Source organism: Colletotrichum acutatum (assembly GCF_030867785.1).
Source record: "Colletotrichum acutatum strain CBS 112980 chromosome Unknown BDZ83scaffold_182, whole genome shotgun sequence".
Classification (NCBI taxonomy): domain Eukaryota; kingdom Fungi; phylum Ascomycota; class Sordariomycetes; order Glomerellales; family Glomerellaceae; genus Colletotrichum; species Colletotrichum acutatum.
Genome location: NW_026849176.1, coordinates 40,247 through 61,187, shown reverse-complemented (window position 1 = coordinate 61,187; position 20,941 = coordinate 40,247). Strand labels below are relative to the sequence as shown.

At 51.8% G+C, this 20,941-nt stretch overlaps 7 protein-coding genes across 7 annotated transcripts; 2 read left to right on the top strand and 5 right to left on the bottom strand.

Moving 5' to 3' along the window:
- Window positions 1-340: 340 nt before the first annotated feature.
- On the bottom strand, window positions 341-1,513 carry BDZ83DRAFT_531650 (uncharacterized protein; the record flags this gene model as incomplete). Its single annotated transcript, XM_060503326.1, has 4 exons — window positions 341-817; window positions 876-1,008; window positions 1,066-1,109; window positions 1,193-1,513. Coding segments are annotated over 4 exons (975 nt in total), but the record flags the coding sequence as incomplete, so codon positions are not given.
- Window positions 1,514-5,597: 4,084 nt separating this feature from the next.
- Window positions 5,598-6,459, bottom strand: BDZ83DRAFT_143991 (uncharacterized protein). Its single transcript, XM_060501291.1, has 3 exons — window positions 6,208-6,459; window positions 5,984-6,158; window positions 5,598-5,934 (listed from the first exon to the last, which is right to left on the bottom strand). Exons 1-3 carry the CDS (start codon window positions 6,256-6,258, stop codon window positions 5,723-5,725), a joined length of 438 nt encoding a protein of 145 aa, XP_060358579.1. The 5' UTR covers window positions 6,259-6,459; the 3' UTR covers window positions 5,598-5,722.
- Window positions 6,460-6,660: 201 nt separating this feature from the next.
- On the bottom strand, window positions 6,661-8,319 carry BDZ83DRAFT_757771 (uncharacterized protein; the record flags this gene model as incomplete). Its single annotated transcript, XM_060514939.1, has 1 exon — window positions 6,661-8,319. The coding sequence occupies one exon, from the start codon at window positions 8,317-8,319 to the stop codon at window positions 6,661-6,663; it is 1,659 nt and encodes a 552-aa protein (XP_060358578.1).
- A 625-nt stretch (window positions 8,320-8,944) lies between these two features.
- On the bottom strand, window positions 8,945-12,516 carry BDZ83DRAFT_757770 (uncharacterized protein; the record flags this gene model as incomplete). The annotated part of the gene is made up of 4 exons (XM_060514938.1): window positions 8,945-10,957; window positions 11,012-11,644; window positions 11,698-12,182; window positions 12,240-12,516. The coding sequence occupies 4 exons, from the start codon at window positions 12,514-12,516 to the stop codon at window positions 8,945-8,947; spliced, it is 3,408 nt and encodes a 1,135-aa protein (XP_060358577.1).
- Window positions 12,517-13,160: 644 nt separating this feature from the next.
- Window positions 13,161-15,322, top strand: BDZ83DRAFT_591992 (uncharacterized protein; the record flags this gene model as incomplete). Its single annotated transcript, XM_060506496.1, has 3 exons — window positions 13,161-13,275; window positions 13,372-14,598; window positions 14,655-15,322. The coding sequence occupies 3 exons, from the start codon at window positions 13,161-13,163 to the stop codon at window positions 15,320-15,322; spliced, it is 2,010 nt and encodes a 669-aa protein (XP_060358576.1).
- A 904-nt stretch (window positions 15,323-16,226) lies between these two features.
- On the top strand, window positions 16,227-17,874 carry BDZ83DRAFT_757768 (major facilitator superfamily transporter; the record flags this gene model as incomplete). The annotated part of the gene is made up of 3 exons (XM_060514937.1): window positions 16,227-16,388; window positions 16,443-16,496; window positions 16,627-17,874. The coding sequence occupies 3 exons, from the start codon at window positions 16,227-16,229 to the stop codon at window positions 17,872-17,874; spliced, it is 1,464 nt and encodes a 487-aa protein (XP_060358575.1).
- Window positions 17,875-18,508: 634 nt separating this feature from the next.
- Window positions 18,509-19,632, bottom strand: BDZ83DRAFT_641364 (uncharacterized protein). The gene is made up of 2 exons (XM_060509553.1): window positions 18,759-19,632; window positions 18,509-18,704 (listed from the first exon to the last, which is right to left on the bottom strand). The coding sequence occupies exon 1, from the start codon at window positions 19,568-19,570 to the stop codon at window positions 18,764-18,766; it is 807 nt and encodes a 268-aa protein (XP_060358574.1). The 5' UTR covers window positions 19,571-19,632; the 3' UTR covers window positions 18,509-18,704; window positions 18,759-18,763.
- Between the last annotated feature and the right edge of the window lie 1,309 nt (window positions 19,633-20,941).

Here is a 20,941-nt window from a genome sequence, read left to right as displayed (position 1 = left end):
CGATGTCATAGAGCAGAAAGTCGGCATTTTTTGAGCTAATGGGCTCAAAAGAGCGTGAAATAAGGACTGCATCCCGAGAAGAGAATGTATCCCATGCCGTGATCGTTTTGGACAATGTCTCGGTAAGACGTGTCAAAATCGTGTTCACTTCTTTCACCCAAGCTTCACTTTTTTCAATTGCTTCAGCTTGGTCATCTGCGTTACCAAGTGTCTGCTTTTGTCTCAACCGTGGAACGTGAGGAGCGCGCAGCTATGAGGCAAGACTCGATTAGACAATCTCCAAAGCAGTATGTTCAAGTCGGAGGCATGTTATCCTTACATATTTCCGGACTCCGATTTTCATGTGATAAAGAACATTCCTCCACTCATCCTTGCATTTCTCACCGCGAATCTTCAGAACCATGAGAAAGTATTCTCTAGGATCACTAATGCTAACACGGTCGATCGGTAATTCGGCCATTGATACTGCATCCCACTCAATCTCTTCGACGTCTCGGTAGTAGATTAATAGATCCTCATTGTCTGGACTCACCGCATCCGGGTAGAAGTAGGTGTCGGCAAGAGAGCATGCCGTCCAAATGGTTCGGTTCCAACCGAAGACTGCAATAGAACTTTGAGCCTCATAGAGAAACTCGCGTTCTTTGACCTCTGCATTGGAAGTCTCACCTAATATTGGGGCAGACAGGAAAGAGACATCGGTGGTCTCTCTTGTTGGCACACCATCTGATGTGGAACGGCCATCTCGACAGGGCTCTGTCGATCCACGCCAAGCAAAGAATGGAAGATGGAACTGGAGAGCAAATGTTCTCCGACAAGGCTGACATTGGTAAACAGTGGGCCTTTCGATGCTTCGATGCTGAATGAGGCCTACTCACTGAAAAGGTCATTCTTATGTGGCTGTCTCCCTCAAAATGCTTCATGAACAACTCTCTGTATACTGGAATTTGTAGCTGAGAAGCACTCAGAATGAGAGGCCCAATAGTCCATCGATCCGGATTGGGAATATGCCTGGAAGTTTACAGTCATTATGTGTGGGCTGTATTAGAGAGGGATAATTGGTCTTACATCAATCTAGCCTCCGCATTACACTGGTCGTCTTGACCAAACCTCTGGGCAATGTTGTTAGCTGTTGATTACAAAATGGGAATCCTCAAAGCCTGCCATAGTTAGGGAGTATGAAAATTCGACTTACGGTCAATTTCAGTAGTTGATGAAATTCGCGTGCTGTTTTGACCCCGTTATAAGAACGAGGGCCGTCGTTGAAGCTTCTGTCATGCAGCCAGACCACTCCATTATCAGGCAACAAGATTGAGCCTTCCCTGATAGCTAGAAGAATTTGGTCTGGGCAAACCGCATTCAAGATTGGGAACTCGTAGTTATGGCGGGGGGAGTGCTCCGGAATCCCCAAGAAGAGCTCCAAGGGGGTGCCGGCGGCATCATGAGCTTCGATCAAGGTATCAATGAACGAGGAGTCCTCCCACTCAAAGTCTACAAGTGGACGATCCCAATCGAATTTCTTCGATGGAAGTGCGAGAGACATATCGGCATGGTGCGATGGTACATACTTGCTCACAGCGTGAGGCCAAGAGTGGCGCAAAGTAGCTACTTATAACCCTTGAAGTAACTAGGTATGCTTTTTGCTCATTATACGTATGGGTGTTGTGATCCATCTTTTCGGTGGCTGATCCAGGCAGCCAATTTGCTTACCTCCAGACATTTCGGGGCTGTATCCATTCTTTGGGGATAACTGACCGATCGATGCAAACGAGCCTAACCGCAACATTGTATGAGCTCTAATCAGAAGCGGAGAGCTTTCGACAAAATGGTTTTTAGTGTACGATTCTTCACCGCTGCACCATTCCTGCCCAACGACCGGCACGGATTTTTGGTCTTGGGAGCATCAGATATCAGACTTGCACTTGGAACTAGGACTGGTCTAAATCTCGCTTTGACACCACTCAGCGTTTAGCAGCCTCTGAAACCAGCATGGGCAGCCGACCCTGTGTAATGAGTGGTTCTACCACACATCCTAAAGGCAGTGGTGGGACAGCCTTTAAGACGAGTGTTGTGCATTTTAGAGCTCGTCTCCATGCTCATGCAGCCAATTGTGTATGTCTCTTGGAAAGGACCACATGAACAGCAAGGCGAATCAAGGCATACTTCACAGGCAGGGCGGCGAATCATCGAGTGTTGACACGGCTTCTTTTCTTTCACCAATAGTAATGTGCATATTTAGGCCCCGATAATTTAAATTTCCCCGTGGTGCCTAGCTATCTTAAACCTACGCTACATGACTGTGATGCGTCCAAGCTCTTAAAAGTTGTATGCCGTGGTAACATGCGAAGTAGTCTTCACCTCTAGGAATCTTGGCAGCAGATTTTGGCCCCCTAGTAAGCTTCGACTTACCGCGCAAGAGAAAGCACTACATTTATCACATGGTGATGTGACATATTTGTACTTACTCACTCCGTCATATAAATCTTCGTAGATTTTGTATTCTCATCAAACGTTCGACTCAATATGTCCGACCTTTACTTGATCTTCGTTATCGCCGCCTAAACCCCAATCTCATTTCCTGGACCTTACGTGTAATCATGACTGTAGCCGCATAGCTCTTGTAATCAACATGTTATAATTGTATATTGATGGCTTGTTATAGGCTTCCTTTTGCAATTCATCTGGAGACATTGTATGATATGTCTTGGTTTCCTTCATAGTCATGGGGCGCAGGCTAAACCGCCCCCGAATTTGGATCCGGTGTAGCAGCCAGTGATGAACTGCGCGCGTAGATCCCCATTGATATTTCAGCGTAGTACAACGCTGAATTTCATGGCAATCGACTACACGTTGTCAGCTCTCTGCAGACCTCGTTCGGACACGGCTCACGGGACAATAGGCGCACCGATACGTTCCACAGTACTGGCAGGCTGCAAGTCGGATAGGCATCGCTCCATGCCCACATGCACACTGTAACAAATCAGTGAATGATGAACCACAAAGAGATTGGTCCTTTGCTTACGCATTGCCATTGAGGCACCACTGTTCGCTTAGGGGCATGTGTCTGTGGCTGTTCGGCGATTGGACCATCGACTAATGCACATTTAGCGTGGTTTGATGCTGGAGAGCATACAGAATTAGGTACCGTCGCAAAGCTCATGCAGAAGCCGCTGGTTGGGCATCTTTACACCGGTGTCTATGCAAGAGAACTGCGTGGACTGAGGGAACAGAAAACTATCCAGGCAATCCGATATAATATCATGAGATGATCTTGACGTGAAGGATTTCTTTGACTCACCAATGTTGAACTCTGTCGTCTTTAAGAAGAATTATTGTGGTACTCACGCTGCTGCTGCATACGTATACATTCCACGCCGTATTGTTTTGACGCCGTAAAGACCTCCCAAGCCAACTAGCACCTGAGGTTGTGCACTAATCTTAACGCCACGCGGTAAAGATATCACACTGAGACATGGAGTGACCAAGACATCACATCCATGTCTTACCAACCAAGACATTCCTGTACATGTCCAACGGATTCCTTATATGTTCAATGAAACCACAAGGACCCGACCATTCAATGTTGTGTCAACTGGTTGTCATAGCAACTTGACATTGAGCCCTAGTATCCCCGTTGTGATATTGATCTAGGCTGTAGGCTACCGGTATCTTCCGACATCACCCGTGTTCACTCAAATGAAATCAAGAAGATCTCTATCTGTCCCCTTCATTAACTATCATGGAATTGAACTTCTCCTCATAATCATCACGTAGGCTCCAAGCAAGGTACGCTACAATCCTAGCTAGGCAGTCCCTAATTCCCTGTATAAACGCTTTGGCCGTTCGCGCATCAAGCCTTCCATTGAAAACTTAAAGAAGGATGAAGCTATGCCAGTCCTTGTGCCAAGTCTTTGTGATGAGCTGATGTAGATTGTCGGTAGTATGACCTTGCGGTTTTGCTAATCTCGAATGAGGAAAGAAGGACCGTGTTACAGCATGCGGATGTCACACCCGGGGCCCGGCTGGTAGATTGTTCTTGCCTTGGCTTTGCCTCGGGAGCGGATGATCCCAAGCCCCGGTCAAGGTAGCCTAAGCATGTGATGAACGTGGCAGCATTTGGTTTGTTTCAAGCCCTATGATAAAATGCGCTGCTTTTTCTCAATGTTTGGCCACTTTCTCCGAGTACTTCCAGGGTGAAGTACCTAAAGTACCTTAAAGTACCTAGCCACGATCGTTTATCGTTACCTCGCATCCTTACCGTATCCCCGCTTTCCGGCGTGCCGGTACCCTGACCCATGAATGAAAAGCATTGAACTATTGATAAACTCGTGATAAATCCATCACGGTAAAGCCCTTGGCGTTGTATTGACGCCACTATCATGAGAGGCACGTCATGTGAGATAATTACGGCGCAGAAGGTCCACATCCAGTCTACGCTTTGAAGATTTCGGAGAACTTCATTTTCTACGTAACTACATGGTTTCACATACAGACACAAGTCTTGACGATATCAAGTATTGCCTAGCTCGCACATGCAACGTACCCCCCTGCGAAGCTCGTCAGGGGCAAATTCTTACAGAGTCTGGTCTTATGTGTGGAGAGCTTTGATATCGAGAGCACCTCAATTCGGTTCATTCCTCATGCTTATGCTACCTAGTAAGGGAAATAAATAGGACCTTACATGCATGCTGCATACACCTCGGCTTATGCTGCCTCGCAAAATTTGTGGATGCGACTGTCAGTTGCCAAGAATTTATACAGGTCTCGAGAAAAGAGAACTGGTGATAGGACCTTGCTAATACTAGCATAATTTGTGCCGACCATGATCGACTATGCTGTGAGCGAACAGCACCCACTTAATCACGCTGAAATGAAGTGATTTCTGGGATGAGGTGAGTTCAATTGACTTTCGCATCCATCCTGAACGTTTCTGCTTGGATGGAAATCAATCGGATGACATAGACGGGCTGCGCCGCCTTTCAACATTATCAGGAAGGGGCTTTCCAGGCTTGGATAGTTGCCATTGGCCTAATTGTACTTGTCCAAAGATTCCGACGACACCTTTGCAAATCCTTCAACGTGAGAAATTAGCATTGCAACATGCAGGCTTCACGAGGTGGATGATGATACGAGGTTTAATTTAGGTTTAAACGCTCTAAGGAGACCATTGACTTGATACAGAAGCACTCGAAATTAACAATAGTTCATCGACGCAAGCTCACTTCCGGCGCTTTTCTACGGGCCTATCATTCCTGGTCATTTCTTTTCCCAAATCAAGCGTGAAAGGATAACCTCGCCCGCAAAGCGGCACGACTTGGGAGTCACCTTTCCACGACGTGGACTGGGCTGTAGGCGTCTTTTCGGCCTGGTTGAATGGTGCGATGAAGTCTTATACGGTATTTCAGAAGCAATGAAACTGCCAGCAACTTGGAGCATCAGTTTTAGCGTTAGCGACGCTAAAACGTCGGAGAGATAAGTGCTTGACTTGATTGTTGCGTGCAATTAGCCGAATTCAATCGTGTACTTGTGCTATAAACAAGCCTGGATGATGACTTAAAGACGAAGAGGCATGGCTGCAACCTTTTTTTACATGTATGGTCCAAATAAGCAGGGAGATAGCCCAAAAAAAAAAAAATGATGGTGAGACTGTGAACCTGAGAACCACCTTGTGGGAGATGGAAAGGTGTCTACTTCGGTGAATTAATCTCCTATAGAACAGCTCTGCCTACGAGTCCAAATTCGCAACAAGTGCGATCTTATCCCTGACAGGAGTGTTATCAAGAAAGACATCAAAACGTGCAATCTTGCCAGCTTCTTCTCCCTCCGTCACAATCGTGACCAGCCCCGCAGCCGGGATGTTGATGTCCTCATTATCAGGGTCGCCTTTAACCCGATAGGTGATGTCCACAGCGAGCCAAATTCGGTTCTCCGCCTGATCTAGAAACTTTCAGCACTACTTGGAAACTTCATGAGATGCAATATTTACCAGCCTGGCGAGTGACATGCTTCATATAGGACAACTGCCTAAACGCCGCGTCCATAAGCTGCTTGATGGCTTCCAGACCCTCGGCAGCAGGAAAGTTGGTGAACTTGACCTGAGCATTCTTGGAGTAGATCTTATCAAATTCTGTGGTTTGGAGAGAGTCGTGGATATCGTGGGACTATCTGTGAAGTAAGCGTGGAGTCCTGGGTGATGGTAAATGTACTCACGCGTCGAAGCCAAGCCAAAGCCTGGGCCTGAGTGGTTGGAACGGCGACCATTTTGTTCGATATGACGCTGCCACGATGAGATGTGGGGATATGGAATGAGATCAGCGTTGTTGTAGCTATTTATGAGGTTTCTCTTCTTATGTGATGTGTTTCTTCTTAGTGCTGACAAATTGCGATTGCGCGAGAGCTTACAAATGTTGCCGAATCCTTCGGGCACTTTTGATCTCTATCTAGAGGTTCCTGCGGCGCCCCGCGACAATCTTTCATGCAGTATTTACATATCCTCGTCTACTTAAGTCAGGGGTGTGGGCGTCCAGCGTAGGCTTGTCTACAGAGCTCCAACCTCTGCAGAAACTATATCTCCATGATCTCTACGGATTATCATTACCAAAGGATGCAAGAGAGCATGTTCACGACAAGGGTTGCCGAGAGTCCTGAGGAGAGAATGAGGCGTTAATCTGTTCCAGCCTTCAGCGGACCATCTACCAAGACCTCGCCTGGAAACGGGATCTTTGCTAAACCTCGAGCCCAGTCCATAGCGATGATTGGTGCCGCCTCTGCATCGCGAGACCACCGCATCTTCTTAACGAGGTTTCCTAACCGCTTCACAGCATGCCGATTACATGTTATCGTCGTGTGGTTCGTCTTCCACCCATACAAGAAAGACGAGCAATTCGTCTCGTTGAGCGTTGGCTCCACCGCCAACACAACCTTTGGCAGTGTACCCTTGCGGACCTCGTCTGCGACGTGCCCCCTGCGGAAGTCTTCCACGATGCGAATGGGTAGTTGTAGGTCTTCCGGTACTGGATGGCATGACAGCTTCTGGAGTTCTGCAACAAGATTTAGGCGACGCTTCTCCGATGCCTCATCGCCCTTTTTTTCCATGGGCCACCCATCCTGCCGTAAAACACGCTCCAGAAAAGTCATCTTGTCGTCCTGCTTCCCCCTGCGATCCTCCTGTCCAAGCAGTATCTCTATGCGAGAGACTTCCGACTCTGTAGATGCATCGTATACCATGCGCAGACATGTCTCCGCCGCCTCGCGAGTGCAGACAAGCGTGTGACCGCGAAGAAGGGGGTAAAGAGACTTGGGTAGCCTGGGACCGTGCTCCGCTTCATCTCCCACGTCTTCCAAGATCTTGGGACGCCACTTCCGCTGTGAGCTATGACTATGAGAGATATCTGTCGTCAGAGCCACAAATATGGACGTGTCGATGTTCAGATATGGAGTTAGCGGTGGCATCTTCGCAGCATCGCCATGGCTAAGAAGGTTTGGTATCGCGTGTTCGAGAGGTGGAGGCGAAGTCTGGCTCTCTTCGGCGCATTCCAACGCAAGTGAGATATGGTCGTCACCAAGACATTCGATCCTTTTCAAAAATCTGTCTATGGCAGGTACACTGCCCCGAGAGATATTTGGAAGCACGATTCGTACATGATGTTGATAACCTCCATGTATCTCGCGAGCGGCAGCCAGCAGCTGTTTTGCACTCTTCAGAACCTCAATCTGGGTTTCTTCGTCGTTCATAACCTCTTCCAGGTCATCGTCCTTATCGTTCTCATCATCGGGCTCGTCCCAGGGGAAATCTGCTTCGGCCATCTGTACTAAGAGGGCCCGCTCGGTGATGCTGAGTACCCGCATCCACTCATGCCCATTGTCGACAATAGCACTGACGAATACCGAGGTTTGTTGGCCGTCCAGCTTTGAGTAGGGGACTGCAAAACGAAACCAGGTGATTGAGCAACATTTTTTGATTGCCGACCAGTGGTTCTCGTATGAAGCGAGCTCCCCTTCTATGAGCCTGAAGTCTCGAGACAGCGAACCCTCAGCCTCTGAACCTGGTTCGTGCGTTTCTTTACATCGTTGAATCAAGGCCTCCGCTCGCGTGCGTTGGCTAACGTTAGCCTGCCAGAATGTGCTGAAGCCGGGGATGTAGGCGTGCCAGTGGTTGTTGACCTTGGCGGCTTGGATTTCAACAGCCAGGCGCATCTGCTCGAGCTCGTCGCATATCTTGTTGCAACGGGCAATGAGATCATCGGCGGTCTTGATGAGCTCTAGAGACTCTGCGGCCTCCTTGGCTGGAGATAAAATCCCGTGGTTGCCATTGCCGTCCATCGATTGAATCAGGAAGTCGTTCCAGAGAGGCTCAATGGAACAGATATGTAATCTTTACGGTTCAACTTCTAGTGAGTGTGAGGTGAGGTGCTGTTGGCCTTAGTCGATCGAGGTGAGAAAACCGGGGCAGATGAGTCATGACGTGGAGAGGTCCTCCTCTGATCGCTGGGAAAGAAATAGGGTCAATGACTTGATTCTCTTTGAGATGGAGAATAACTGTCATACATTGGATTTCAAGTTCTTAGAGAATTATCACCGTGGTCCACGAGGGACACAAAGAGATGCAGATGGTTGGTCATTGAGCAGTTAGAGAGGGAGATGTACGACATGGGAGCCTGGGAAACGGAGCCCAATAACTGGTCAGATCCTGAGAGTGGGTAATTGTGAGGACAGGCTGATTACATCAGCCGGTCGGATCATCATCTCCGACAATTCCCGACGACACTCGCCTGCACTCACCACCATCACCATTACTATCACGGAGATCTTTGATCTTGAGTAAGGTACCTTATTATGAGGTTCATCAACATTAAATTTGTTTGACCACTATACAGAGCCTTTAACGCCTCGTTACTTGGTATACAGCCGTTACATGCTACGCTTATCCCGCTTCCATGCAAAGTTTCTAAGCAACATTCTCAATCGACCACGACTCGACAACTTCGGCGAGTGTGCTGTCACTGCCAACATTTCCAGGGAATACGACGTACGGCACTCCACGATGCCGGCTAGTCTCCTCGTCGCACTTCCACAACGGGACACCCGGGGCAGCTTGGCCCATGATGCGAGCCCGTCTCATCCTCAGACCCTTCGTGGCCGCATCAGATGATGTGATGCCACCCTTTGCAATCAGATACCGCGGCCGTACGTCAATCTGCTCAACAAGCTGTACCAAGGCCCGGGCGACCTTGGAACCAATTTGAAGAGAGCTGAGCGCATCTCCTCCCTTGATCAGTTTCCGAGATGTCATGACGAGAACATCCTCGCCAGCTGCAAGCTTGGTTGCGGTCTCGGCTGCTGCGGCATTCACGACCTTCTCCGCGGCGTCCGCAGATTCGATGAGCCCTTCAACATCAACTTCGATTACCGCCAACTTGTCGCCTCTCCTCTCTCTGAGCACCTTAAGTTGTGCCGTCGTCTTGGGTACGTAAGAGCCAGCGACGATCAGTCCACCTGGCTGCTTGGTACCGGCCTCGACCGACACCCCAAGGTCTGCCATGGTCAAAGGTGGGATCCCTGTGATTCCCAGGCGAGAAGAAACGAAGGCAGCACCTGTGCGGTAGAGATACCGCCTGCCCTCTTTCTCTGCCTCAAGCAAGCCTGCCACGAAGACGTGCATGTCAGACTCGGCGGCAGCATTGACGATGACGACTGTGTTAGAGCCAGGCGCTACTGAAAGGAGCTTCTTGGTGACGCCCGCAGGTCCCCCAACGCGAATATCATCGAGAGTGACCGACAAGAATGAAGATTCGTCGAAGCGATGGCCGCACTTCTCGAGGACATACTTACGCAAGTTCGAGTTCTTGTACCCAAATGTGGCGTCTTGGGCAAAGGGTGTTTGGCTCGCGGGTACCAGCACGTCGCCTTCCTTGACATAGTGCACGTCATTGATAGTGTATCTGCCACCTTGATAGAAGAAAGGCGTTACAACCCACGCATCGAACTTGCCAAGGGCCTCCTCGGCAGCCTCGGGCTCCTCCGGAAGATGTCCACGAAGTGTCGAGTCACCTCGAAGAACGATCTCGAATGCTTTGCCTGCCTTCTCAGCCGCCGTCTTGACATTCTTGCAAATCTCGACGATAAGTTGTTTGGCTTCGGCGGAAGGTAATGCGCGAGAGTTGGTCAAGATGAAGAACCCAGTCGGGTTGAGGCTAAACTCGTCATCCAATGTGGCAGAGTCCCACACGGTCAGGACATCGATGTTGTGGCAGGTTTGAGTTCCTGTTGGGTCGTCATCCAAGACCACGAGAACCGGGACTTCGCCATTGTCGACCACCCTGCGAGTGGAGCTGATCACATCACCTGAATACTCGGCTGGGAGCGCGTCAATCGTTTCTTGTGCCGGCAGACCCTGCTCTTGGCCTGCTTCAATCTCCTTGGTCTCAGTTTTCGAGCCACTGTTCTCCTCAGCCTTGGGACCGGCATTGCCAGAGACGGAAAGGCCCGCCAACTCCCAAAGCCGAACGACACCAGCATCGGATTCCTTCGTCCACCCGTGAGATGCACCTGCGAGGTACATGTTGTGAGCTGCTGACGAAATCGGAGCAAAGTAGGTGAGTCGCTTTGCCTCATCGAGGACGATGCCAAGATCCTTCACGAAAATGGCCAAGGCGGAGTGTGGTGTCCAGTCGGCATCAAGCATTTGAGGCACTCTATTCTCGAACATCCAACTCCATGCGGCCGCACTGCCAAGGATCTCGAAAGCCCGTCTCGTGTCGAGGCCTAGGCGAGCGGCAAATGCCATAGCTTCGGCAGCGGCTGCAATATGAACACCGGCCAGTAGCTGGTTGATAAGTTTCACTGAGGACGCAGCGCCGACGCCTCCCTGAACATGGCAGAGGTTGCTTGACGTTCCCGTCATCGCCAGTAACGGGCTGTTAACCTTGGAGAGAACAGCCTCATCTCCAGAGCAGATGATCTACCAGATGTTAGCAACGAGTCTTACGTCAGGTTGATGAAATGGAAAACTTACCGTAAGGGTACCATTGGCGGCGCGGACCACACCACCGCTGACAGGGGCATCCACGAGGCTCAATCCCTTGCCGGTGTTTGTGAGCTTGACCTCGAGTTCTCTGACGAATGAGGGTGGGACCGTCGAGCTGAGAATCACGATGGCGCCATCAGGCAACGTTTCCGCTGCCTTTCCGGAGCCAAAAAGAACATCGTCGGCTTGCGCAGCATTTTGAACCATCAAAACTAGAATGTCGGCGCCCTTTGCTGCCTCCGCGGGGCTGCTAGCCTTGGAAGCATTGCCCCCGTTGGCCACAAACTTGTCGATAGCCGGCTCGTATACGTCGTAGCCGTGGACTGCAAAACCGGCTCGGAGAAGAGATCCACCCATGCCCTGGCCCATCGCGCCCAACCCTACCATACCAATCTTTGAGATTTCCAGCGGCGTACTGCTTGGGGTCAACTTTTCTTGCGTATTGAGCTGGCCTGCTTGCTCTTTCACGGCATTTGGGGATCCAGGGAGGAACACCCGGACGAGTCCAGAGTCGTCCTCTGCACCGTACCCATGTGCAGCTCCTGAGATGTACAGCTGCTCAGCTACCGATGCAAGTGGCACCGGGAATTGCAGAGTTCTGGCCGTTGAGACAACGATGCCCTTTCCGAGGTCATTAGCCGCACATTCATAATAAACTCGAGCAAGCAACTCACCATGTCCTTGACAAAGATATTCAAGGCAGATAGCGGGGTCCAGTCGCCGTCCAACATGTGCGGCACGCGATTCTCGTACGCCCAAGAATTACCAGCAGCATTCGTGATGATGTTGTACACTTCGCGGGTGTTCAGGCCAGCTTTGGCGGCCAATCCCATCGCTTCTGATGCAGCGGCAATGTGCGTTCCGACCAGTAGCTGGTTGACCATTTTGATCTTGCTACCCGCTCCTGGCCCACCCGGAATGATGTACAGCTTCTCCGACATGTCACGCAGAACACGGTCTGCACGGTGCAACGCTTCAGGGGCTCCGGAAGCGAAGATACTGAGTGTGCCGTCGGCTGCACGCTTCGTGCCACCCGATACGGGGCTGTCCACGACCAGAACATCCTGCCGGCCCGTCGCCGCAATCCGGGGCGTCAGTGCCTCATGATACGTTGGCGGTACTGTTGAGCAGAGGAGAACGGTAGCATTTGCCGGTAATGCTACGGGGATTAGGTCAATTGATAGCTCATGGCTGAGATTGCATGCGGACAACTCACTTTGCAGAGCACCCGTCTGATCATTGAAAAGTATGTCATCGATTTGCTGTGCGTTGACTGCCATGCAGACTAGGATATCGCTGGTTTTGGCCACTTCTTTTGGAGACTCCCCCGACGAACCACCCTGAACGACGAATTTCTCTGCGCTGGGAGGGTAAACATCGTGACCTTGAACTTGGTATGACGGTTTCTTCAACAGGTTGCAAGCCATTCCAAAGCCCATGGCACCCAGGCCAATGAAGCCGACGCGGGTGGCCTCAGCGTCTGTGGCTGCCATCGTGGATTATCGACTGAGGATTACTTTGATCTGGCGTGACTCGTCGGCGACTTTTCTTCCGAAAATCAACGAGAGCTTGGCTCAAACTGGGAATAACGGTAGACCCAGTCATCTTATACCCTACCTTGCATTCCCCAGATCGGCCAAGACTCGGAAATCCAGCCGCGGCGGCCGGAGGACTCTTCGCAAATGGTCTGGGACTCGTCTGGGGGGAAGAGCCGAAGAGGGCACCCGAGGTGGATTGCGGGCCCCGTGTCCGTCCAAGCTTGATGGGGATATCCTCCACACCCTGGAGGCTTGTTCCCCTCACCATTCCTCTCCATTCCTCCCATCCGCAAATGGGACGTGACAGAAACAGGACTAGCCCGAGCCGGCACTCCCAGTCTCCCAGCGCAACAACAAGTGCCTGGCGCTGAAGTTGATCAAGTGGACGCGACTGAGTTTGAGCAGGTGGAGGCGTCTCAACCCCGCACGGAAAGAAGACCGGCCCGCTTATAAACAAAGGAGATGCACGTCGTCCGGCGAATCTTTTCCCTCTTTTCTCCCCTCGGCCATCGTCCCGCCCTTCTCTCTTGTCCACTCCGTCCACCTTCCCTTCCAAGACCCACGAAATTCACACGGACTTCTATCCAGCCCTTGGGACCATGAAACGTGCGAGAATCGACGCTCCGGACAAGATCCCGTCATCGGCGGCGGTCTCGGGAGTGGCCTCCGGGCAGCAAGCTCATTTGCCCAAAATTTCGAGAAAGATCCGAGCATGTGAGTTTTCCCCAAACTTTCGGACTGAACTCCCACTCCCTTGCGGAAGTATGACCTCAAGAGAAAGACTAGTCGCTGATACATGAGGAGAGACAGGCCAGGAATGCCAGAATCGTAAGATCAAGTGCGGCATTGAGCCGGGCCAGAACCAGTGTGCTCGATGCTCTCGCCTAGGTCTGCAGTGCGTCGTCAACAAGAGTCTCCAAACCTTGCTCGACAGTGAGAATGAATGGAAGACCAAGATGGAGATGCAACTCCAGACCCTCCAGGCTTCCATGATGGAAGTCAGGCGCGCTTTGAGTATGCCACAGCTCGTGCCTGTGCCGCCATTCCACCACGAAGGGGCCGGCATGTCCCAGAGTCCCCAGAACATGGCCGGATCACAGAGCAGTCCCGGTACGGGGCCGTCCCCCGTTCGGCCTCCCGACGTCACGGCCATGACGCGGGAGAACTCACCAGAGCCCATGGCGCAAGACAACGGCGAAGACCAGGCCATAGTGAGTGCGCCAATGGCCAGCCTCTTCGAAGTGACCAAACTGCGGAACATCCGGAGCGACCCTGGGGCGCGGGTCCACCTCCCATCCAGCCGGGCCCAAGAGCCAGACTTCATTGCCCAGGGCAAGTTTAGCGTCCAGGAGGCCGAGCAGCTTTTCTCCACGTTCCGTGGGACCCTCAATGCGTACTTGTGGGGAGGCATTGCACTAGTCCATGACAACCTCACGGCCACGCGCATGTCTTCACCTCTGCTCACGGCCGCCATCCTTGCTGTCACTGCTCTGCACGAACAAGATGAAGGCCGAGCTTTCGATACTTGCTACCCAACCTTCTTGGAGCTAGCCAGCCAGACCATGTTCGACCGCTACCACAGTCTCGACGATGTGAGGGGACTTTGCATCGGCGCATTTTGGCTTTCGGACATCAGCTGGAAGGTGTCTGGTCTTGCGGTGCGAATCGCCACGGAGCTGAACCTTCATCAGTTCTGCGCCAAAGCCCTCAACAAGGGACCGCAACACGTCGAGAAGGCTCGGCTGTGGTACTTGCTCTACGTCTGCGACCATCACTTCAGTATTGCGTACGGCAGGCCTCCAGTCATTAACGAGGACGCTACGATCACGCATCACGAGGCATTCCTTCTACTGCCAGGCATCACACAAGCGGACCATCGTCTGCACAGTCAGGTTGGTGTCTTTATCATTTTGAGTCGGGTCTTCCACACCTTTGGACCAGACACATCAAGGCAAGTTGCCAGAGATGAGTTTGAGGCACTCAAGCGATACGATGCCGATCTGGGTCGATGGAAGCTTCAATGGGAAACACGGTTAGGTAAGAGAATGTGAACCCCTGGTGCCAACAAATTGTCAGCTAACATCTTTCATCAGTGCCGGACAAACACATCTCAAAGTACCCTGCCAAGGGCGTCATCCTCCACTATCACTTTGCCCGTCTCCTATTGTTTTCCATCTGCCTCAGGGGTCTGAACCCATCAAACCCGACTGACCAATACGCCATGTCCGATGAACGCCGCGACTTCATCAATCTCGCCATCGCAAGCGCGTCTGCCGCATTGGAACTGATTTTGACAGACACCGACATGCGGAGAGCAGTCATTGGCGTGCCTCTGTACCTGCTGACGACCATCGCCTACGCCGCGATGTTCTTGATGAAGGTCCACGCGCAGTGGAAACCTGCGAGGCTGGATATACGCTACGAAGATGTGGTCTCTCTCATTGAGCGGGTCGTCCAATTATTGGAAGAAACTAACCGCTGCGCCCGTCATGTGGCTCACTACATCGGACGCGGCCTGAGCAACATGCTGGACAAGTTCAAGGAACGTGGTCCCCAGGAGAGGCAGTACATCGCCGGAGGTCAGCCCGGCCAGCCTGGTCAACCAGGCCAACAGATCCCGCAAGTTTGGAATGAAGGGGAGATGGGCCAAGACTGGAATCAATGGATGTTCAGCGGAGAGATGATGAATAATTTTGGGATGGGGCCGGAGCAATATCCGCTCAACATGCTAGACTTGTTGAACTCGCAGATGCCCGGCTGACGACAACATCGTCGACTTCATGAGATCACAATTTGATGAATTGCCCACCTTGAGCCTTGCTTTTCCACTTTTGATATGCACACATGCAGTGTTCGTGATGTTCGTCTCGAGCTTCACATGGTTGAAGGCGGGGAAAGCTCAAACGGGGCGAAGCCCGGTGCCAATCGGAGGGATCGCCGCAGTTGCTGGACGGCACTTAGACCCGGACACAAGACCGCGCTGGCTCTCGCTTGTTGGCTGCCCCCCCCTCCCAAAGGTATGGACCCAGATCCGGTCCTCGACGCATGCAGCCCAATCACGCCTCGTCTGGTCCAACAGCAATAGTTCATTGTCTGATTTCGAGCAAGACGATGAACGATTCGTCCGTGAGAGGTCCAGAACTCCAGACTTTGCCCACCTTCTCAAGCGGATTCCTTCGACATCCACACTTCCAGACGGGCCCCCCTTTAGTTCCCCTTTAGTTCGTTCCCCAGTTTGTGGTCTACCCCGTGGGGGAGGAGAGCAGAGCAAGGACGGAGTACCCCAAGCAAAGACACGACGCACTAGACACGAGTCGCGTTATGTGAACATTATATATCAGACGTCGCTGTTAATTGCTACCGTGTTTGGATGGAAAGAAGGTTTTATCCCTTCACAGCCTCATCGTCTCCAGATCCCCGGATCTTTCCATTCTTCCTCTTAACAACCCCCCAGTCGCATCTTCCAGTCGAGTAAGATCGCGTCGCGTTCTGCTCCGCTCAAGAGGTCGCCCCTACACACAGACCAACACTGCGGTGTGTGAAAGAGCATTCGCCACTTTCAGCCGCTCCGAGTCAGGGTAGACAAAGGAAACCGGACGACACTCGACGACACTCAACAACGACATCGACGACGACGACAACACACGAGCGTGAGGATCGTAATCATGAGTTTCGAGAACGGTCGCAAGCAATCTCTCGAGATGAAGGAAGACAAGAATGCGCCCGTCGTCAGCGAGGCGGACGCTGAGCTCGCTGAGGCGCTGAGGAACTATGTGCCCGGCACGCGAGAGGAGAAGCAGCTGGTCAGGAAGATTGACCTTTACCTGGTATGTCTACCGCCTCAGAGATCCTCACTGAGATGATTCTGACTCGCAGTCTAGATGCCGATGCTTTGGATCATGTACATCCTCAACTACGTCGACCGCACAAACATCGTAAGTCCACCTCACTCAGCTCTTCCTCCCCCTTCCCCTCATGGCGATAAGGGGCAACGAAGCATCGCATGAAAAATTTCAACTACGCTACTCCAAAGCACGGGCCCACTGACATCTCAACGCAACACAGGGAAACGCAAAGATCGCGGGAATGCAAAAGGACCTCTCACTCACCGACGATGGATACGCCTGGGTCCTCTCGATTTTCTTCTTCGGCTACCTCATCTGCGAGGTCCCCTCCAACATGATCCTCAGCCGCAGCCGGCCCTCCATCTTCCTTCCCGGAATCATGCTTGTCTGGGGCGCTCTCAGCGCCCTCATGTCCATCTCAAAGACCTACAGCGCCCTCCTCGGCTTCCGCTTCGTCCTGGGCTGCATCGAGGCCGGCTTCTTCCCGGGCGTGCTCTTCCTCCTGTCGTGCTGGTACACCCGCGCCGAGCTCGGCAAGCGCTTCGCCATCTTCTACACGGCCGCTGTCCTCTCGGGCGCCTTCGGTGGTCTCCTTGCCGGTGCCATCACGGCCAACCTTCATGACGCGCACGGCATCGCCGGCTGGCGCTGGCTCTTCATCGTAGAGGGCGTCGCGACCGTCGGCGTCGCGCTCATTGCCTTCTTCGTGTTGCTCGACTACCCCGCCACCGCGAAGCAGCTCACCCCCGCCCAGCGCCAGCTCGCGAGCATCCGTATCATCGCCGACGGCATCGCCTCGGGCGGGCAGAACAAGGCGCGCCTGTCGCACTGGAAGGCCTTTGTCGCCGCCGTGTCGGACCCGCGGACGTACATGTTCATCGTGCTCTTCATGCTCGACGTCGGCGCGGGCACGATTTCGTACTTTATCCCTACCATCACGCTTACCCTGGGCTACGACACCGTCAAGGCGCAGTACATGACGGTGCCCATCTACGCCGTCGCCTCCGTGTGCCTCAACATTGTCGCGTGGAGTTCCGATAAGCACCAGGAGAGGCGGTGGCACGTCGCCGCGCCACTGGGCTTGGGCTTCGCGTGTGCTGTTGTGTGTGCTGCGGTGCAGACGCCCATCGTGCGGTACGTCATGGTTTGCTTCCTGGCGGCGGGTATTTGGTCTGCGTTGCCGCTTGTCTTGTCCTGGACGAGTGGCGTTATTAGCTTGCCGGCTGAGAAGCGTGCTATTGTGTTGGCCATGGTGAATGCGTTTGGTAACTTCTCGAGTGTGTACGGAAGCCGTATCTGGCCGAGCAAAGATTCGCCGGCGTATCACACTGGTTTTGGTGTTACGGCTGGGTTCTTGGGTGCGGGTATGATTATTGCCATTTTGATTCCCATTCTTGTCAAGATGGTGAACTGGCAGGGAACCAAGGCAGAAAGAGAGGTTCTTGCCGAGAACGAGTTGGAGCAGTGAGCATGTTGATGTGATTTTTTGAAAGAGCGGGGATTTTCGTAGTTGTGGAGGATTACGGCAGCGTACATGATATTACCTACTTGACTTGGGTGGCCTACGGGTCTAATGGAATCACCTGACATTTTATGGCCATACTTGTGTAACCCTTCTGGTGCATCCTGACCTTGATCGTCAAGAAGATCTCTGCACGCGATACCTCTGCGCCCGCGGTTTACCAGAGCCACAATTTCGCAAACAGCCTATGAACTAAGACCTATGGCTCTGCGTCATGCTTGATGGACGATTGACCATCGTAGGAGGGCTAGCCTTTGGAGCTCTTTGGCTAACGGCAGGTGGTCTCACTGATATGTGTGTCTCGTTGTGGTGGTTCGGTAGAATCTTATCTCTGTTAGAAGTTGAGGAGATATGACGCGATTTAGCTCCGTGATCCTCATCCGAGGCACCACGGTTGATGCGGCCACACCGTATGAAAACGCTGTGCAGTATTGACTATGCTCGCGTTGGAAGTGAAACATTTATATGGTCACTGAAGCTGAGATTGATAAAAAGCACAGACCTAGGTCAGAACCATAGGTAGAGCAGAACCATAGGTAGAGTGGTTGGCAATGAGCAGCAACAGTCAACAAAAGGGCAACGGACGCATACCCAACTTGTGTGTCCATTATGTGTTTATCTTGGGTGAAGAAAGCTTGTAAACGATTATTTTTCTCTAACTGAGGTCACAAAAGCTTCCCTCCCTTTTACTGAGGGTTTCGTAGAATCAAACTTCGTGGTTTTTACCAAGATTGGTTGGAAAAGTCCCCCGCCACACAGATTCCCAACTTGTCTAGCTTGTACAGGGCAAATTAGTCTCTCGGAATCTCTTGTGAGATTGAATTACTTACAATGCTCATGGGAGCAACGTCTGTATGGGCATAGGCCTCTGCTTCACCGGTTTCAGGGCCCTATCATCTTGCTGGTTCTTCCAATCGTTCGGATGAGGCTCGCCGTGTATGTTGAAGAGTGGCTCGACCTTGATGATTGTGGGGTAAATCATGATTTTCAACAACGTGTGATCGTCAATCTTGGCCAATATGGCGTTTGTGCCAGTCTCGATATCCGGCCGGATCTCGCCAAAGTTTCTCGCCCTGATGTACATACAGAGGAGATCTTTGACGTCCACGACGTCTGGCAGGTAGTTATTGGCGGTGACGCGGTAGGTTCGGGGAATGATCTCGTACTCTCCTCCTGCTTCTTCCTCCTTCATGAGCGTGGGGAAGACGAATTTGTGTTTGTGGCGTGGGTGGATTTGTCCGGCGAGGGCCCAGACGTGGAAGGGCTTGTAGGAGACGTCGTAATGGCCTCTAGATACGCACCAGACTGTATTCACGCTCTTGATGTCTTTTTCGGTGTACCAGGGGAGACCATTCGCGGGGCGCCGTCCTTTTGGCGGGGCAAGCAGTGCTCCCGATGGCGCGAGCTCGGTTGATGTGATGAAAGTTGTCGGGACTGGTGTCGGAATGACTAGGGAAGAGGCGTTGGCGATGTCCTTGGTGTTTTGATCAACGTGGGATGGAGAAGCTGAAGTGAACGGCGTATCCAACAAAGGCTGAGTCGCTGTGACGTCCGGACGATCGGCCTCTCGGTTGCCGCCGTTATGCTGGCAAGATGCCGTAGCTGTAAGCAGCAAGTACGCCAGTGAAGATGTTACTTGCATAATGGTGTAGAAGTACTCTTTTCGTGGTAGAAAGGTGACGAGATTTTCACAAGAAGCACATGCAGGATGACTTTTTGGATGGCCTCTACATTTGAGAAGAATATTTATAATCGGAAACGTAGAATTTGAGTTTGCGGACCTTTCATGTATTGGTCCATAAAAGACTATAGAGGTATCGAAGTCAGCATCAACTAGGCTACCAGTCTCAGCTTGTGGCAGCTCGATCGTGTTGGTAGAGCAAAACCTTGATAGTCATACAGGGCTCATTTACACTTATCCCTTACCTTGGTTTGCGATGCCCTGCCGTGCCCTACTTCCACCCGATGTATGTCTCCTAAAGACATGGTTGACCCGTTGTCCTAGTCATTAAGGCTGTTGTCTAAGTTGTACTTAATAGGCTAATTGGCTGGATTATGGAGTCTTCTGCTTTTTCGACGATATTGAATGAAGTTGAGGATTTTCTTACACACTGGCACCCGACTATTACAGACTTTTGGACTCCATGTTTACAACAAATAATAGCGGTTCATTTATCGCCTTCAAATAATAAAAAATTGCAATATAGTTCCTTCCAAAGTCAGTCGGAGATGGATCAGTCTTCTCATCGAAGGCTGCGGGATCTAAAGTTGACCGCCGGCAACTCATGTATTCATGCTTGGTCGATCACGTGCACCTTGAGCTTCCCCAAGTTGCGGAATTTAGTCATCATTTCTTTCATATAGACTATCTGCCCGAAATGCCAAAAGCCCGAAGTATTTGATGAAACCCGAGAGCCTCGTACTCTCGGAAAGTGTTTCGCACGGAACTTCACACACATCGCTTTCCGCGATTGTTCTTGAACTATCTGACTCTCGTCTCCCAGAAGAAAATGAATCTTCTCGAGATTCACAACGCTGGTAGTCGAAATCGACGTTTAAATGAACGTCCTTCGCATTGATGTTACGAGTGCAGCGGCCCGGTGCCGAGGAAGCTTAGAGTCCTCATCCGCTAACCGACGCGTACTGACATGCAGCCAGATTTGAGTCCAAATCGACTCAAACACCACCTTAAATGAACGAGCTCTGACAGCAGGGAATAGTCGTGTTTCTGGTCGAGGTATCCAGACTGCTATCGTACCACATCGAAAGTCTGGTAACCGACGCAAAGGGGGTAGCGCGGATGAAAAAGTGGATATCGGACGCCCGCGGAGGACCGGCCGGGGCCAGTGCACGGCGAAAAGGACTTAGAGTCCCACTCGCGCCCTCCGCGGGTGAAGACATGACGAATCTCGCACGCTTGTCATGGTGAACGTGGTGTTTTTGTCTGGTCCAAAGCCTGTTCAGCGTGGTGTTCTGTGGATTCGACTCCCTCAGCCACAACCAGCCTTGCCCC

Coding starts and splice junctions, on each gene's coding strand:
- BDZ83DRAFT_143991 (XM_060501291.1), bottom strand. CDS start 6,258: ATGGTCGCCGTTCCAACCACTCAGGCCCAGGCTTTGGCTTGGCTTCGA. Junction 6,159..6,207: donor CTTTGGCTTGGCTTCGACGC/GTGAGTACATTT, acceptor CTTCACAGATAG/TCCCACGATATCCACGACTC. Junction 5,935..5,983: donor GCATGTCACTCGCCAGGCTG/GTAAATATTGCA, acceptor GAAAGTTTCTAG/ATCAGGCGGAGAACCGAATT.
- BDZ83DRAFT_641364 (XM_060509553.1), bottom strand. CDS start 19,570: ATGCAAGTAACATCTTCACTGGCGTACTTGCTGCTTACAGCTACGGCA.